We start from the raw sequence: 19,899 nt of genomic DNA, 5'->3' as shown, positions 1-19,899 counted from the left end.
AGAGTACAGAGTCCTGAATTTTAATCCTAACGCTATCTTTAAATCTTTAGGTGCCTTTGGGAACTATTTCTCTGTGCCTCAGTTTCTTGAAAAGGAAAATAAAGGAGTCAGAATATTAAAAACTCTTTAAAATTTTTATTATTATATGTCATAAACATGAAACATATAAACTGGTCTCAAAAGTAGCTTGTTATAAGACTGAAAAAATCATTATGTCAGTCATTTTTATTTGAATGAGTAGATAAAATTCTGCTTAAGAGCTAAAGCATCATCTTTGTTATATTAAGGATTTTTAAAATCTCCTTTAAAATCCATAAATGTCTGAATCAACAAATCTGTTTTATCTACTATTTGTGCTCTAAATCTCAAGCCGTTGCCCACCATGACCTGAAGTCACAGAAGAGGAAGAATCCTAATATTGACCAAATATTAAGTAGCTTCTCTGGCTTCAGGCTAGGAACATCAATCTTTTGTTATGGTATGAAAGAAAACTTTTTAAAAGTCATTCAATCTGTAACAGTGAATATCTGAATACATCTCCAGTTAAATAAAATATACTAAACTGATGAAAATAGCAATTTAGGAGAACATAATGAAAAAATATATATTTTCTCTCTCCAGATTGTAAACTGTTACTTTTTTGGTAATTTCCATAGTAACCAATTCACTCTATTATACAAAGCAGACATTCAATAAATACTTATCACAATAAATCCCTATCTAATTGTGTTCAGTCAAGCATGACTTGATACATTAATTTCCATATTTTCCTCTCTATTCAATTCAGTATACATTTCCTGAATATCTATTACAAACAAACAGTGGTAGACACCAAGGAAGAAACAAAAATGAATAAGGCATGATCCTTGCCCTCAAGAAACTTACAATCTAATAGCAAGAAATAAATATGTACACATATAAATAAATTAGTGTGAAAGTATACAAATGGTAAAAAAAAGTATTGAGTTAATATTATTTTCATCTTTTTTTCAGTTTGCTATGCTTCTTTCTGTCAACAGCAACCTTGCACTAATCAGCTTCCCCACAGCATCCCAGTTTTCTTTCACTAAAAATTTAAGCTGCAAACTCAAGTCAAAGAACTCACTAAATAGGGCTACAGAAAAGAAAATAGATCATGAACATGTTCTCCTTACTGAATATTATGTTAAAATGCCTTTAAGAATTCACTTGCATCATTTGCACAGGAAAAAACTTGACCTGACCTATTGATACATAAACAGCACTATGTGGATTATTTATGGCAACAAATCCATATTCTAAAAGCAGTCGGTGGTTATCATGAGGGCCATAGCAGATGAATAGTTCTTCATATTTTTTGTAACTTGAAGTAGTCCTAATTTCATAACAACGGGTTTTCTCATTAAAGGCTGCATTTACCTATAAAGGAAAACAGATCACACAAGAGACATGATTAATTCCGAGGTCAATAAATGGTTCAATTACATCAAATGACACACATTTATTAAGCACTTACTATGAGCTAAGCACTAAGGATAAGACAAAAGTAAAAAGACAAAAGTCCCCTGCCTCTGAGGAGCTAATAATCTAGTGAATGTGGTGGTAGTGCAATGTAGAGAGAGCTGAGTTCAGAGCTGGAAGACTTGGAACATCCAAATTAAAATGTCTAATAGGCATTTTGCAATGTAGGACTGGAGGTGAGAAAAAGAAAGTAGGGCTAGATACATAGATTTCAGAGTAATCACAGAGATAACTAAACCATGTCAATGGGGGGGGGGGGGGGGGTCCGGGGGAGGCAAAGGGAGAGGGAGACAGAGACAGAGGGAAGAAAGGAGAGAGAAAGAGACAGAGACAGAGAGGGGGAGAGACAGAGACACAGAGAGAGTCAGAGGGAGAGAGAGAGACAAAGGGACAGAGAGAACGAGAAAAAGAAGGAGAGAAAGACAGAAAGGGAGACAAAGACAGAGTGGGGGAAGGGAAGGAGGGAGGGGAGAGAGACAGGGAGAGACAGAGAGAGATAGACAGACATAGGGAGGGAGGGAGGGAGGGAGAAAGAGAGAGAGAGAGAGAGAGAGAAAGGGAGACAAAGAGAGACAGACAGACAGAGGGAGACAGAGACAAAGACAGGGAGAAAGAAAGACAGAGACAGAAGAGAAAGAGAGAGACAGAGACACAGACACAAGGAGAGAGAAAGGCAGAAGAGAGGAAGAGAGAGAGGGAAGAGGTGAAGAAGAATATAATATAATGATTCAACAAAGGCAAAGTGGTCGGATAAGTACATAGATTTAAAAGTAAAATCAGAAATAATTTAACTCATGTGAAATCAGGAGGAAAAAAACAGAGGGAAAGAGGCAGAAGAAAAGACAGAGGCTCTGTGTGTGTGCGTGCACAGAGTTAGGGGCAGAATACTTACTGATAATTGAACAAAGACAGTTGAAAAAAGATCAAATAGATGGCGAAAGAACCAAGAGAAAGCAGTATTATGAAATCCATAAAATCTGAATAACTCAAATATGAACAGTTTAAATTACAAACTATAAATATCCCCATAAGAGCACAGATTCATCACAAATCAATTTATCATCCAGACTGGTAAAGACAAAAGAAAAATAGTCAACACTGATAAGGATAGGAAAAGACTGGAATTATACATACTGTTGGCAGAACTATGAAATAGCCCCAACATTCTATATATCATGTGGAATAATGCAAGAAAAGGGACTAACCTGCTCATATAGACCCTTTGAACCAATGGTTCCATTACTGGTCACACAACTTCAAAGAAGTCAAAAGATAGAAATAAGGGCCTAATTTATACCCAAATTTTACCACAGAATTCCTAGAACTAAAAAATAAATAGGTCCTCAACAACTGAAGAATATCTGAAGAAATTATGATATATGAATGCAATAGAATACTACTATGTTCATTTGACAAATATGAACAAACCAAATTAACGCAGAAAAACTTATATGCACTGAAGCAAGGCTAAACATAATTAAACAATACTAATAACTATAACACTATATATGAGAGATCACTAAAAGGAAGTCAAACACTAAATAACTGAAAAACCAGTGGTCTCTGAGAGCAGATAATGAAATATATTTCTCTACTTTTATTTTAAAAAGACAGGACATTTTTGGGATTGGGTACTGTATATATTATTTAATAATTTCATAGCACTGTATAGCTTTGCTTTGTTATTATTTTTTTTTTTGTCAAAAAGGAAAGCTTAATTTGAAGGTCTAAAGAAATCTAAATGATTCTGATGTAAATATAAAAATTATTTTGCTTTTTTTTTTAACAAAAGAATCAGACTCATAGATTTGACTTTGTTTTTTAACTGAATGCAATTATAATAACACGTAGATGCCATTTCTCAAGCACAGAAAAAACGAAGGAAAAGTTTTGTTTCTTGCTTCAAGATGTAAGTTACGTGATTAGGTTTAAAAAACTACAACCTGTTTATAGCTTATAGACAGCAAATATGAATAAATATACTTAGAATTAAAAAATATATATTCTACAAACTAAGGAGTGAGTATAAGTTAAAAGCAAGAGATTCCCAGACCAGAGAGGAAACTGAAGACTATGTCTAAGAGTTGTTGTTGTTGTTATTTTGTTTTGTTTCCTTAAGAACACCTCAGGCTTAAAACAAGGACAAGAAATCTGGACCCTAGTTGAGCTCTTAACAAAAAAAAATTGAAGGGCACTCTTGGTTTGGTGCATCCCAGGGATGGAACTTAAAAGTACCATCAACTTAAATAAAAATAAAATCTACTTCAATAACTGCAAAGTCACAAAATACTTTACTTAGCCTCTATTACGTTCACAGAATATTTCTGCACTAATATTCTTTAACAGACATTTGACATCTTCAGCAGTTATACTGACAATCTTACCTTTCCTCTATTCAAGATTAAGTTCTTCCAAAATTGTATTGAGAAGATCCACTCATGAGTTATTCTATTTGTAATTGAAGGATTTCAAAGCTTGGAGGCATCTAAGAATTCATTTAGTCTAAGCCCTCATTCTAATGAGAAAACTAAGTTCACATATACATATAAGTGTATATATAGCTATAAAAACATTATATTCATTTATTCACCAAGTAATATAAATTTACTCACAAATCTGTGAAGATATAAAATTTACTGCTTCCTCTCCCAAACAGGAGTTTTCTGATTACCAAGATGCCTTTCACAATGTGGTCTCCCTTTTTCCACAATCTAGCTATTGTACCACTAAAAATCATTTCACCGCATACCTTTGTCACAGATCATCAGTTCCTCAGTTGGAAACATTAACATACACATTTGCTAACCCTGAAGTCTAACTCCTAACCTTGATCACTCACCACTATAAAGGGAATAGAACAAGGAAAAAAAAGAATTGATGTATTATAATTCTGCTATACAATTAACAAGTTCAATGAATTTAGGCAATTAAATTCAATAAACATTTGCCAAATATTTACTATGAGTACTAGTATTTACTCATACTAATACTAGTACTAAAGATAGAAATGTAAAATGACAAAGTGAAAATATTCAGAATACAATCAAAGTTACAGAATAGGGATCAAAAGGAAGAGCTTGAGGTTATAAAGATATGGTATCATCAAATACAGAGTATTCTTCCTAAAGAATGTAATGGCAAAAATAAGGAGATATATGGGATAATAACCCAAGAAAAGAGAACGATCAAGGGAAGGTCCTGGGTTTATTATTAGTGATCTTCTCTTCTCAAATGACTTTATACTTCCTTGTTTGTGTACTAAATATATGATGCACTAAAATATAATTTCATTGAGGGCAGGAAAAGTTTCCCTTCTGCCTCTGTATCCCCTTATGCTTGGTACAATGCATGAACATAGCTGGTACATACTGGCACACTGTCAGTACATATTGATAAATCCAATAATACTAAATAACTAAAATCAATATAGCACCTACTATGCCGAAGCACTTTACAAATATTAACTCATTTGAACTAAGTGGTGAAAATGAGGATGTCTGTAGACATCAAGGAATTAAGATGGGAAGAAATTAAAGATGAAAAAAAAATGTCAATGAAGCAAGCTCCCAAAGGAGACAGAAGGTGGTAGAATGAAGTGCATCTTGTAAAAGAGAATCATAAATGAAGACGTGGGAAAAGATTTTGATTTATGGAAGAAAGGATTAAAGGAATCATCCAGTGGAAATATTTATGGAAAAATAATACATATTTAACATATATTGAATTACTTGCTGTCTAGGGGAGGAGGTGAGGAGAAGAAAGGGAGAAAAAGGAACACAAGGTTTTGCAAAAGAGAATGTTGAAAACTATGCTTATTTTTTGAAAATAAAAAGCTAAAAAAGAAAGGAATCATCCAAGTGACAGCCTTGATTTTCTCAGAGAGGTAAGAGGCAAAGTTGTCTGCTAAGAGAAAGAAAAATGGCATAGCATTAGAAGAGTGAGGAAAAGAAAAGCTCTTGAATATCTATGATATCAGATGAATAAAAAAGATGGCAGCAATACGTCATAGAATCCCAACTGACTGGCCATGCAATCCCATGATTTCCTCTAGCCCTGTGCAGCAGACTAAGCAGAGAAGCAGAAGACAAGGGGAAGACGGATGAGTGGCTACGATCCATAGAGAAGGGCATAGACAGCAGAAGAGGAGGGAGGTAAGGAATTCAAAGGGGCCAATGCCTTGTTAAACTGGTTGACAAAAAGGTCCTGTGAAGGAAATAAAGGCTGGACTATATGTGATAGATCAAAGTCTTCAGATAGAAACTAATATTCAGACAAGGAAAGTGCAAAGACAGGAATTTGAAAGTTCTAGATCATGCAGGGTGATGGTGAGGTTAAAGATATAATTATCAGTAGTAGTACTAATAGTAATAGTAGCAGCAGCAGTAGTAATAACAGTAGTGGTAGGAGTAGTGTGGAAAAAGAAAAGTGGAAGAGACATTGATGAACTGGGAAATAAGAATGATGAAAGAGCATCAATGTGAATACTGAAGTTAACAAGGCAAAGTAGTTGAGGTGGAAAAGACAAGTGTGATTAAATGCTATGCTCACTGAGAATGAAATTTTTCTACCTACCTCATTGTTAGTTACAAAGAGATCATGTATAAGAAAAAACATGCAAAGTTATAAGAGTATGTATAAAGAAGCATCCTCATCAGCTACATGCTGGTGAGCTACCAAATACAAGAGATGAGATTATCATCCATGAATGTTTTCCACAATAACAAAATGTCTTCTTTAAAATATTTTTACTCTAAGATGATTTTAAGATACTTGATTATCACCAAACTGTGGGTGCTGTTCAGAACAGAAGGAGTTAGGATAGAGCTCAGGAATCAGGAGTCAGGAAGACTTGATATTATATCTGATCTCAGATACTTACTAGTTACATGACCCTTAGCAAGTCACTTGTCTGCCACAATTTCCTCAGCTGTAAAATGGAAATAAATAATAGGACCGGTATACTTTCCCAAGGCTGTTGTAAGATCAGATGATATAATATTCACAATATTTGTAAAGCATTTTGCAAATTTTAAAGTACTATTAAATGCTAGCTAGCTAGGAGAAATAAATAAAGAGAAAATCTCAAAGATTCATGAAAGCTGAGGACTGGCAAGGACCCACATACTCATAATACCTATCCTAATTCTACTACCTTGGGAGTAAAATAATCAAGGGATGGAATAATATATTTATATAAGACTTCAAAGTTTACAAAACCCTCTCCTGGCAAAAACCCTGTGAGAGTGATAACGCAAGTATAATTTACCCCCATTTATAGATGAGCAAAGTGTCTATTTAAATCCAAGTCTTCTGACTTTGAATCCAGTATTTATCCCAGACTATCACACTGAAGAAATTATACAAGTCAATATAATTATACAAGTCATTCTCTTTCCACCCACTCTCCATCTTAATACTGGTACTTTAGAATCTGATCTACAAGTACCAACCTCAAAAGACTATAAGGAAAATACTTTACAAATCACAAAGCACTCTGTAGTTATATTAAACATCTTAATAGTATCATAAAGCAGCTCTGTTCAGCACAATCAGGTCTGTTCACTCCTTATCCTGACTATAGGTAACCTGACCCCATCAATTATGTCCACATATCAAACTACAAACTAGTTATTTATACCTAAGTGGTCACTGGTATAATGAAATTTCTTTCCTCCTAAAGAGTTGCTGTAATAGGCAGCGTATATAAAGAACCAGAGTTTCAATAGCGGAATCCAGGGAAAAGAAAAGAATTATTTTGGAACATGGAATACCGCTGAGCAACACTAAATTATTTCAAGTGGGGGTTCTGAGCAGCATGAGGCTTTTGGAAAACAAAGAGAGAGTCATGTGGAAGAAAAAGAGCTTTTTAGAGAGAAAACAGCACGCTTTTAGATACACACAGTTCTTGGCATCATCCAGGACACTTCGTTCTACCTCATCCCACATACACAAGCAGCTGCCAAATCCTGCAGTCCCTATCTCTACAATATCTCTTGCCTCTGCCCCTTTCTCTCCAGCTATCATTCTAGTTCCAACCTCATCAATTATCATCTTGCCTATTAACAACAATTTCCAAATTGGTTTCCCTGCCACAAGTCTTCTCCAGTCTCCAAATCCATCCTAGAAACCACTGCCAAAGTAATTAATTCTCCTTAGAAGTAAGTTTGACATTTCTCCCCTACTCAATTACTTCTAGAGACCTCTGGTTGTCTCTAGAAAAAATAATAAACACTTCTGTTTAGTTTGTAAAGCCCTATACAATCTTAGCACACCCTATCTTTTCAGTCTCATTAGACATTATTCCCTGTCTCATACTCTACAAACCAGGCTGTCCCTCATACTATCCTACATGCCTGAAATAAATTTTCATCTTTATTTTTGCCCCTCAAGACATCCTTCCTTTCTTCAAAACACAGATTAAGCATTATCTTCTGAAAGAAGCCTTTTCTTCAAAAGTCCCAACTAGGTTAAACACCCCTTCTCCCAAACTACCTTGTAGTTAACTATTTTGAATATATTTGTATTTATTTTATATTTATACCATGTATAAATATACATATGGAGATAAAAAGCACATATAATTAATATGTGGATATACATACATATATAAATATCTATAATTATACCTATATTTTAAATGCATTTGATGTCTCCTTTATTTGAACCTAAGTTCACTGTAAGCAGGAACTATCTCATTCTTTATATTCCCAATGCTCAGCACCAAGCCTGGCACATAAAAGTACTTATTAAATTTGTGTTGATTTTTTTTTTATTCCACCTAATATACAAAGTCAAATTCCACGTGCATGGTGGTCTTCCTCATAAAAAGCAAACTACATTTCTTACCTGAACTCCTGGGCTGTGATTCAACAGATCTAAATACGGAGCTAAGGCATACACATCTGGCTCTGCTGAAAGACATTTCTTCTGTGCATGTTTCATGTACACTGTTCTGGTGTTAATGGTACACCAAGCCCAAAGAAATGCATGATAGTGAAAAATGTGTTCCACATTCTCAGTATATAAAGATTGGAGAGAAGAAAAGAATCCTCTTGAAGAAACAAACAATTCCTGAACTTGTGCCTTCTGCTCTTGGGCTTTTATTTTTAAAGGTTTAGGTAGAAGTCTCACCACTCGAGGTTCCAAACAAACAAGACAAGTATAGTCTTTTGGTAAAATGTCCAGGTATGGCTTCCAGGGAGACTTATTTCCTGCATTATTTTCTGAAATTAAAAAAGTACACAGGGCCAGCAAGGGAGATATAGGAGGAGTCCACCTATTTAAAAGTAAAGATTTTGAAAAATCAACTTTTTGTATAAATTATGAAATAGGCTAATTCTCTGATTTTAATATGTTCATTCACTTAACAGAATCTGCTCCCTCTTAGAAATTATTTTGCTTCACTTGAAGTGGGCCATCATGGTAATACATATTCAGTACTATGGCATTAGTCAAGGTTCATGAAGACATATATCAGGGTTTGGTTCATTTTACAAGGCTCTCTTTTCAGAACAGGATTTCTTGTCGTTCAGTCATTTCTGCCATGTCCAATTCTTCATGACCCCATTTGGGGTTTTCTTATCAAAGACGATGGAATGGTTTCCCATTTCCTTCTCCAGCCATTTTACAAATGAGGAAACCAAGGATCACACAGTCACCATCTGAGACTGAATTTAAATTCAGGCCTTCCTGACTCCAGATTAGGCCCCCTATCTATTGAACCACCTAGTTGCCCAGAAAAGGATTAAGTAATTTATATGTGCACCTGATTCCTTCACAGTTTTAGCAGAACCAAATGTAATAGAGGTGGGGGGGAGGGGAGACTACAAACAGCAGCAACAACCTCAAGTAAAAGTCATATATACTTGTGCTGAGTCTTTCCAGACAGCCCTCATTCTCCAGATTTTACTACCATAACTCGGCTATCTCCTTCCCCACCCCTGTGGGCCTCTTCTTCCATTGGTAAATTGTTCCCGAAACCTTCATTTTAGGAAAAGGACCAAATTAGTCATTCCTTATTTTCCAGACTTTCCCCACCCATTTTCATGTCTCTTTTTGACAGGGGTGTGAAACTGTGTTCCCTTTAATCTGTAAAATTAATCACTCTGAAATTGTGTCCCCTTTTGATCTGCAAAAGAAGAGAGATTGGGGTCTCCCAGACTCCAGAGAGTCTATGAGAGAGAGCCTAATCTCCTGGCTAGGCTTTTCTAAGGCAAATCACGCCATTGATCTTTTGGGAATGCAGACCCTTTTCAGGAAATTCCAAATTCAAAGTGATTTCCATTCAATCAAAGATCTAGGCCTGGGAATTTTGGCTTTCTTTTCAACCTGAAACCTGATCCTCAAGATTCCATATTAAAAGGCAATTTTAAACTCACTTCTTTGCAGAATGTCCAATGTAGCATGCTTTGCCTCTCTGGCATAGTTGCCATGACTTTGCCTGCTGTGAAAACATTCTCCTCTCAGTGCCAGCTTCCATTTCCCTAATAGGACTTTGCCGCTCACAAGTCAATCTCCTAGCAAAGCTGACTTCTCATCCAATAATAAATTTCCATTTTTGCCACCTAAAACTCTTCAGGTTTGTGAATTCTTTCAACAAAGGACCTGCACCGACCAAAATGGGATTCCCACAACTGCTCTGATTGCCACTAGAACCCCATCACTTTTACATATTGTCTTCTATAATAGAATGTAAGCTCCTTGAAAGCAGGCTTCCTTTCAGCTTGTATTTATGCCCTTAGCCCATTGCTTGGCACAGTAGTAGGCACTTATTAAGTTCCTGCTAACTGACATAAGCAGATATTGATAGATATCTAAAATGTCATCCCCCAATGCAAAGGGCAAGCCTCCATAGTACTAACTCCATGATTAGTAGTGTGTGAGGTTGTTGAGGGGTGAGAGATACTCTAACAGGGATGGGGTCCCCAGGCCAGTGTCTCAGGTTTTGTGAAAGAATTCGCAGTCCCAATCTCCAAGTAAGGTTTTGGCAAAAATGGGCTTGTTTTCATTGAGTGGCTCTTTCTCCTTGGGCTAGGATCCTGATTAGGAAGATAACCAAGATTTGGGATACAGACTTCAATTTTATTTAGTTTTCTATGGCCTGGAGCTAGGGAGCCATCTCCAGATGAATTGAGGGACTAATTTCCAGGTCAAAAATGGGTGGTGATTATTCCCTATGCCAAGATCTCCAAATGAACTGAAGGTGGAGATGATTTTAGGAGTTTCCCAGAGGCCAGGTGGAAAGGGTATGGGAAGAGGTTGGTAGGAGATTCAGGGTTTTCTAACTCAGGCCCACTCCCCACAAAGATCAGGGGAACACAGAGTACTTATTACATCAAAGTCATGAGTATGTAACATTCATCAAGTACACCAGTTGAGTGACATTGGAATCTAATATAACCTAATTTTTAACAGTGCATCCTTAAAACACATACATACACTCTCCCTTCTCAAGGCTTCAGGCAACATATTCTCAGTTTAGAGTTAAGGGTTAGGGATAGGGTCAAATAAAGATAATTTCTTCTTTACCATTATCAAATACATTTTTCTTTGCCCTTCTTGAATGTGAAATCTGAAATCAAATCCTTCAGGTAAACACAACTCTGTACTTAAGGGATAGGAATGGATTATATCTGAATATGACAAGCCTAAAAGTTGTAGGTAAACCTTTTGTTGAGAATTTAAGTATATTTCAATACACTTAATATGTAAGAGTCAAAAACCACTTATTTAACCATGTGATGAGGAGAATTATTATTACTTTAAAAAGTCAATAAATATTTAATGAGACTTGTCACTGTATTAAGAGAATCTCCCTCTTTTTCAAATATATTAAATCTCATGCCAAAAAGGTAAGTAGCACTTGGGTGGGAATGGAGCACAATTTAGTACAGGCTGTGCTCAAGCAAACCAGCAGTAGGCCTTGGGGATTATGGAAACAGTGGCAGCAGTAGTGGTTTCCAGACCTCTCAGCCCAGTTAGTGGGTCCGACATCCCTTTGCAGCCACAAAGGTGTTTTGGGGTTCTCTAAATTCAAATGTTTATAATTATCTCTCAATGACCTTAATTTGAATATTTATGAGGAGGGTGAGGCGCCACAAGATCCTGTTAGACTAGACCTCACTCCCTCTCCACAAGATCCTGGTAAGACTGAATCTAGCTCCCTCTCCAGACCCCTTTCTTCCCCTTTCTGGTGCTGAGCAAATCCCTTTGTTTCCTCTCTTTTGTTGTGTTTCCTCTCTTTTTTTGCTGGGGAAAGTAAACTCTGAAATTCAGCCAATGTGAGGAAGAGCCAGGGGATGAGTGAGGACTCTGCTTTAGGGTCTACATAAACTTGCTGAGAACTGCTCCCCCTTGCACTCTGTTGCTGACAATTTTGGTGGAGAATATAGGTCCCTTCTCATGAGAAAGCAATAAATTCCTTTTTGCCTCTCCTAAGACAAGTCTCTGATTAATTGAAGGGCAAGGTGAGGAGGCAGTGGCCCTTATCACACACCTATTGACTAATTTTCAATCAGTATATACTGCTAAGTGGCAAAGTGAATAGAGTTCTGGGCCTATAGTCACCAAAATTCATCTTCCCAAGTTCAAATCTGGCCTCAGACACTTACTAGCTGTGTGACCCTGTGCAAGTCACTTTTTGCCTCAGTTTCCTCATCTATAAAATGAACTGGAGAAGCAAATGACAAGTATCTTTCTCCCAAACAAGCATCTTGGATTGGGGTCAGGGAGAGTTAGAAGCAACTGAACAACAACAAAGTCACTCCATGTACCTCAGTTCTTCAGCTGTAAAATGGAATAGATGGGAATCTATATATCCTTTTATCTCTAAATCCAGGATCCTTACAGCAAACTGACAGGAAACACTAGCTTTTTATAATCATAATTTAAGGTTCAAGAGCTGTCCAACTTGGGGCAGCTAGGTGGCGCAGTGGATAGAGCACCTGAAGTCAGTTGGACCTGAGTTCAAATTTGACCTCAGACACTTAACATTGCCTAGCTGTGTGACTCTGGGCAGATGTCACTTAATCCCAATTGCCTCAGGGGAAAAAAAAAAAAAAAAAAAGAGCTGTCCAATTGGTCAAATTTTCTAACCTGACAGATATACCAGCTATTAAGTACTATTAAAAAAACAAAACTTCCATTAAGGGAATATATGTATTATTACTTACTTAGTAATATAATCTCCCAAATAGCTTTTAATTACAGTGTCTGTAGTGAGTAAGCATTCCTCAGGCAATGAAATAATCAGCTCTCCTGGCTTGCCAAAAAAAAAGAAAAAAGAAAAAACCAAATTTTAAAATCTCTCTTTCAAGAAAAATCTACCTGTAAAAGTTATTCAAATGCACAAGCCTATTACTTAGGAAACATTACAGAACCAACACCATTGGGTTAGAAGCCTAGTCTCAAAAAGCCCATCTATGACTTTATGAGATATCAAGTTCTTTTTCCTCACCCTGATTTTACAGGCTAAGTAACCAACTCCTACTGTCAGGCTTTCTTTCCAGAAGTACAGAATCTGGCACATATGAGGCTCTTTGCATGAAATACATTAGTAATTCTTCCAGGGAGAATGCAATTCTACAAACATGTGCCAAGATAGACTATTAAATCTTATACGGATATAAAGACCATTAATTAAGATAATTAAGAAATCATGTCTACCCTCAGAGAGCTAATAGATTACTTAGGGGAGACATGGAAAGTATACAAATTATTAAAAGAACAATTATGATAGTAGAGGCCTAAATTAATTTTAAAAATAAAATTTTATTTTTGATGTTTATAAGCCCAGAGAGAAGCGACTTTTTAAAAATTCTTTTTCTCTCAATAGTATTTTATTTTTCCAAATATCTGTAAAGATAGCTTCCAACACTGATTTTTGTAAGATTTTGTGTTCCAAATTTTTCTACCTTCCTCCTTTACCTCCCTTCTCCACCAAGACAGCAATCTGATATAGGTTAAATATGAACAATCCTTTTAAGCATATTTTCATATTCATCATCTGTGCAAGAAAAATCAGACCAAAAGGGGGGAAAACCATTAGAAAAAAACCAAAGAAACAAAAAAAAAAAATACTAATTAAAACCCACTTTCAGTCTTCATAGCTCTTTGAATGTGGATGGCATTTTCCAGCTCGTATATTGGAATTGTCAAAAAAGGGACTTTAGAGGCTATTTAATTCAACTTCCATTCACAGGTCTGTAATCCCACAAGCAGGATGGTACGCTGCCAGATCCTGGGCTCCTGAGCTATCATGGCTTATTTTAGTCCAATCCTAAATGGACATGGAGGTCCAGGCAGCAGGTGCCAACCTGGAATGTATCATCTATGGAAAAGTCCTGTCTTAGGCAAGAGACAGGCCAGTAGAGAAAGCCATAACCCCTGAACCATAGGTTAGTTACCTTTTCAACTAGAAGCTCAGAATTCCTGACTCTGGTACATGCCCATAAGAGATAACTGGCTGCTGCCCAGCTAGATAGTGAGATCTCCATCAATGTCCCTATGATTTTAGCTTCAAAATGGCTAAGGCCTGGATTGTTGCTTATTCCCCTTGACACCAAGAAACTGAAATGACTGAAACAATAAACTGGGGGAAAAAAAGTTTACATTCAAGAGTTCTGATAAAGGCCTCATTTCTAAAATATATAGAGAACTGATTCAGATTTATAAGAATTCAAGCCATTCTCCAATTTATAAATGATCAAAGGATGTGAACAATTTTTATATGAAGAAATTGAAATCATTTCTAGTCATATGAAAAAGTGCTCCAAATCACCAAATGATCAGAGAAATGCAAATTAAGACACCTCTGAGATACCACTACACACTTTTCAGATTGGCTAAAATGACAGGAAAAGATAATGACAAATGTTGGAGGGGATGTGGGAAACTGAGACATTGATACATTGTTGGTGGAACTGTGAATGGATCCAGCCATTTGGAGAGCAATTTGGAACTATGCCCAAAGGGCTATAAAATCATGCATACCTTTTGAAAAATGGTTTCTACTGCGTTTGTATGCTAAAGAGATCATAAAGGAATAAAAGGGACCCACATGTGCAAAAATGTTTGTGGCAGCCCTCTTTGTGGTGGCAAGAACCTGGAAACTGAGTGAATGCCCATCAGTTGGAGAATGGCTGAATAATAATAAATTATATGAATGTTATGGAATATTGTTGTTCTGTAAGAAATGATCAGTAGGATGATTTCAGAGAGGCCTGAGAGACTTACATGAACTGATGCTGAGTGAAATGAGCAGAACCAAGAGATCATTGTACACAACAAGAAGATTATATGATGATTAGTTCTGATGGACATGGCTCTTTCCAACAATGAGATGATTCAGGCCAGTTCCAATGATCTTGTCTACCCTCAGAGAGAGGACTATGGGAACCGAGTGTGGTTCACAACACAGCATTTTCACTCTTTATGTTGTTGTTTGCTTGCATTGTGTTTTTTTTTCTCATTTTTTTCCTTTTGATCTGATTTTTCTTGTGCAGCTCAATAATTGTGGAAATAAGTATAGAAGAACTGTACAAGTTTAACATATATTGCATTACTTGTCATCTAAGGGAAGCAGTCGGGGAAAGGGAGGAAAAAATTTGGAATACAAGGTTTTACAAGAATAAATGTTGAAAATTACCCATGCCTATGAAAAAGCTTAAAAAAAAAAAAAAGGCAGAATATGAGTACAGGGAGCAGAATATTTCCTTGACTTTCACCTCCTCTAAACCCTGAACAAAGACTGTGACTAACGCCTTCCTAGATAAGTCCTCCCAGATCCCTGCAGTCTCCCTGAGTTCTGTTTGAAAGAAGTTAAAGAGTATGACTATTTGCATAATCCCCTCTCTCTCAGGTATGGGTAGAGGGAACCTGTTATTCCGGATCTCTCCCCACATTCAATACAGAACAGATTTTGACCCACACATCCCAGTAGGAAGTGAAGGTCTGAGTACAGTCTCAGTTCCTCCAATCTTATTCTCACATTAAAGGGTGGAACCTCTGCAGACTAACTGTCAGTCTAATTTCTATAATCAGATGTGGCCAGTGACAGGGATTGCAGGAGGGCTCCAGCCTCTTGCTCTCTGGAGGCCAATTTTCTTTCTCAGCAGGTTTGGACTTAGCAAAGCCCATAGGACTCCAGGAGAAGAATGGACATGGAGGCCAGGACAACGCATCCCCACCACCTGGAGACAATTCCATCTGAGTGAATGGATTTTTCCAAGATCATTAGAAGACACAAGAGTCTGTTTATGTGGCTGCTGCCCACTGTGAGAGAATCTCTGTGATGTCAAGGATTACTTGTACCATTCCTTTCCCTTCCTTGTTCCCTTCCCTTTTACTGTTTCATGAACAGGTTTCTGAGATGAAGATGAGGAGGACAGAGCTCAGTCATACCTGTCTCCTCCAATCAGCAAGTGACAGAACACCTGTTCATCTCTCACCTTCTCTCCACACTCTCCCCGCAAACTTCAGCCTGGGGACACTAGCTGGTAACAATAGTCAGGCTCAGAACAGTAGTCTATGGTCTGTATTCTTCAGGACATCAATCAATAAACAATTACAAGGACAGAGTCCTCTCTATCCACTCACCCTCATCCTACCTCCAAGGATAACTTCCTGCCTCTTCAAAGGGAATAACAGAATGCTCTCTAAATTTCTACTATGCCTATTGCAGGGAGAGGCCCATTTTGGACCCGAAATGCCAATGCACTGGAGCAGGAAGTTTATGCCATATTATATCATCAGATGAAGATGGATAACAGACAGGGTTTTTCAAAATCTTATGACAGCAGCCCACCACCAAGTAAACACAAAGAGAAGACTATTGCTTGTTCTGAATATGGCAAGCAAAATTAGGTAGGAAATAGAACTAACCTAGGAAGTCACAAGTGCCAGTGAGCCCCTCAGAGTAAATATACAAGGGGGGTTCTTAGAAATCAATAAAATAAATCATTCTTCTCTTTGAAAAAAATAATAAATCAGCTTCTTCATTGAACACACAAGGAAATTAGATATGTAGAGAAGTTGGGTTTTTTGTTCAAGGTCTTACAAAATGCTGGTGGCAGAAACTAATTTTTAAACACTCATTTCACTTTACCAGAATGGTACTCTATTGTCTAATGTTACTCAAGTGTCCAATAGACAGTGAATTATTGCAGGGACTAGAATTTAAATTATCAATAATGCAACTAATGAATTGGGCTATGCAGAAAAACTGACAGCTACCATGGTAGTTGGAAGTTCCCCAAATTTAAGCCCTGTTTTCAGTTTTTCACAAATATAAATATGAAAAAAAATTAAGATTAGTGACTTTGGAACTAAAAAGTGTCAAAATGGCAGTAAGAGAAGTTAACAATTGAGTCTCTTCAATCTGTTTCTATACACATAAAATTTAACATATTTATTATAAAATCTCTAAAACACAAAATCACACAATAGCACTCACACTTGTGCATGAACACATAAGAAAGTGTTTTCAATCATATCCTTCCTCATATTTTAGATCAAACAATTTCTATCCTAAACAATCTGCTTTCTCCCCAAGCTGCAAAGAATTAGATGTATTTATTTCATCATAAGATGAAGTTAAATATGCCTTTCTGAAGAAATAAAACTATATACTAGTACTAAGACACACATTTTAAAAAATTATTGATACACTTTATTTTTATAATTCCTATTTTCATACTATATCCCCCACTCAGAGCTATCCCTTTAATAAATAATTTTTCAAAGAACAAAAATATTACAGCAAAACCAATCAACACATCAAAAAAGTCTGACCAATTAAATGCAATGTTCCAAACCCACAGGTCCCCATATCAGCCAAAAAAGGTACTGAGACATCTCATATTTCTTTCCTATAATCATTCGTAATCCTTATAACTTTACAGCATTGTTTCAATTATTTTGTTTTTGTTTTTCATTAACACTTATGATGTCATATAATTACTATAGTTTGTATTAGTTCAATTATGTCTTTTCATGCTTTTCTAATCTCATCATTGAAGTTCCTTACAGCAAAATTATAAATAATATAAATAAAAATAGAATAAATAATAAAATTACACCTCTCTCTCATAACTTTTCTTTATTATTTTAAATTTAAACACCAATTATAATTATCTCTCATGACTTCTTTCTTCTTTTCTTTAATTATCTTAATTCTAAATTTTAACACCAACTAAAATGTCTGTCCATATATAAATCAGAACAGAAAAAGAAAATTATATAAAAAGCTGCAAATCTGTATTATAGTTGTTAAAGTAAATTCAACATGTTATTTTCAAATCTGTTCCCCTTGCCTATGATTCCTACTGATCTTTTTTTTTTCAAAAAACAAATATTAAGCATAACTGCAAAGAAATAACAGAAATATGTTGAAATAATTTGATTTAAACTACCAAAAAAAGTAAATATAACTATAACTAGTTGAGTTTTTTTCCCTAAGAATTGGAAGGGTAGAGAAAGTCAGTACTAACCTGCAAGGATTTCACAGCCATCAAACCTCTTCCTGTACCTAAAACAAAAAGGATATTATTTAAGAAAAAAAAAAGTTACATTAGATTATTTTATTGCCTCAAGGTACAGTATTCCCTTCTAAAAGCTAAAAAAGAAATCTTTAAAGTAATGCATAAAACTCTTTCCCACAAGTTTATGATATTATTTAATGTTCATTGAAGACAGGGACAGGTCTCGGCACTAAGATCTTCTTGAAACACTTCTCCTCAGCTTGTGACACTGCTCTTTCCTAGATCTCCTCTAACCTAACTACTCCTTCTGACTCCTCTGCTTTATCCTCATTTTTGTCAAGCAACGAGACAGAAAAGGAGTAACCAGACAAATAGGAAGAGAACCAGGGAGAGCAGAAAGCAAAGTTAAGCATGGCTGGAACTTTCAGGAAATAGAGGTATGACAGAGGCAAACGGTCACGGAGAACGGACAAAGAAAGAAGTAAGGTAATAGCTTCTCTTGAAAAGGAAGAGATGACCAGAAAGTCAATTCCTTTGCATCAGTCAATTAATGACGAAGAAACAGTGCTAAACAAGGCAAAAAACTCTGCTCTTAAGAAGCTCACTATCTAGTGAAGAAAACAACATGCAAACAATTATGTAGAAACAAGAGCAACATATCAACATATCTGTGAGTATATATATGTTCACATACAGAGAAGCATATGGATATCTATATATTCATCCATGTATACATATACATGAGCACATATACATACACACACATATGAAAATTAAAACAGCATCCAAGGGTCTCAAAGTCACTAAGATTAAGGCAATTACTTCTTGCCAAAAAAAAGACTTAAGGGGAATACTGAAAGAAGTCAAGGAAGATAGGAGACAGGGATGAGGAAATGGAGAGTGAAATATTTGGAGAAAGGTGATGTGGTGTCCTATGGGAGGAACAAGAAAGAGCCAGTGTCTTTAGATCATCAAATACAAATACATAAGACTGAAAAGGGGGGTGGGGGGAAGAGAAGAATAGAAAAATGTTTGGGGGGGAAGGGGAAGAGCTGTGAACATTATTTAGAAATCAGTTTCATAGTTGTCAGGAGTATGTCAGACGTTAAATAACTTGTTTGTGTTTTCAGAACAGGTTTGTAATCTAATACCTCTAACTTTAAAATCAACTTTTCTATGTGTAATACTTGCTGCAAAAAGCTCTCCTACGGAGATAAAATCTGTTAAGTTACAGTCAAGTGGCAATTGTCACTCTGAGATGGTCATACAGGTCATACAGATGGAGTCAAATAGAGAACATTTTGTTTTTATAGTAAATCTATGAGATAAACTATGAAGAAGACAGAAAGAATGATGAGAAACTTTTTTTCCTGGTGACCTGTCAACTGTTGTTTGATGAAGAAACATTATAAAAAAAAATTGGAATAAGTCTGGAATGAGACTGTTAAGAGTGATAGATTGAGAAAAACTGGAGAGAAATTGTTTTCCCAACATGGCTAGAGAGAAAATAGAGAAGACAGAAGAAAGAGGATAGAGAGAGCTTCATTACTGATAAAACTTCTTTAACCTTTATCTTGTAAAGAAAATGAACAGTGTTGTTGTAGTTATTTGTCATTCCAAATGAAATAAATGGAGTGGAATAACATCCTCGAAAATGAAGTTAAACTGCTATTGACTGTGGTTTGAGATCATTATTGAATTATTGTAAATAATTATATGATTTGATTATTGAATTGTTATTGAAATTGTGTATATAATTTATTATTTGATCTTAGATTATTAGTTTTATTAATTATTGGTTTCATTATTATTAAATCACTAAATAATAAATTTATTATTTAACTGTAGGAGATTAAAGGATTTATTATAGAAAGATGTAATTACTATTAGAGCTTTTTAGCTCATTAAATCAATAACATTT

The 19,899-nt window shown here is 35.8% G+C and overlaps 1 protein-coding gene across 11 annotated transcripts in view; it reads right to left on the bottom strand.

Moving 5' to 3' along the window:
* The window catches only part of SETD4 (SET domain containing 4), a 41,284-nt gene that overhangs the window by 8,873 nt on the left and 12,512 nt on the right, over window positions 1-19,899 (bottom strand). For all 11 annotated transcript variants that reach the window (XR_007951831.1, XM_051984893.1, XM_051984891.1 and 8 more), the window contains exons 4-7: window positions 17,988-18,025; window positions 12,672-12,760; window positions 8,347-8,776; window positions 1,224-1,398 (exon numbers count right to left, since the gene is read on the bottom strand). Coding sequence is in view for 10 of the 11 variants with exons in the window: in XM_051984893.1 (XP_051840853.1) it covers window positions 1,224-1,398; window positions 8,347-8,776; window positions 12,672-12,760; window positions 17,988-18,025 (732 nt within the window). In the remaining variant the exon portion in view is untranslated. The remainder of the gene's footprint in view (window positions 1-1,223; window positions 1,399-8,346; window positions 8,777-12,671; window positions 12,761-17,987; window positions 18,026-19,899) is intronic.

Source organism: Antechinus flavipes, chromosome 3 (genome assembly GCF_016432865.1).
Source record: "Antechinus flavipes isolate AdamAnt ecotype Samford, QLD, Australia chromosome 3, AdamAnt_v2, whole genome shotgun sequence".
NCBI classification, from domain to species: domain Eukaryota; kingdom Metazoa; phylum Chordata; class Mammalia; order Dasyuromorphia; family Dasyuridae; genus Antechinus; species Antechinus flavipes.
This window is presented reverse-complemented; position numbering and strand designations above follow the sequence as displayed.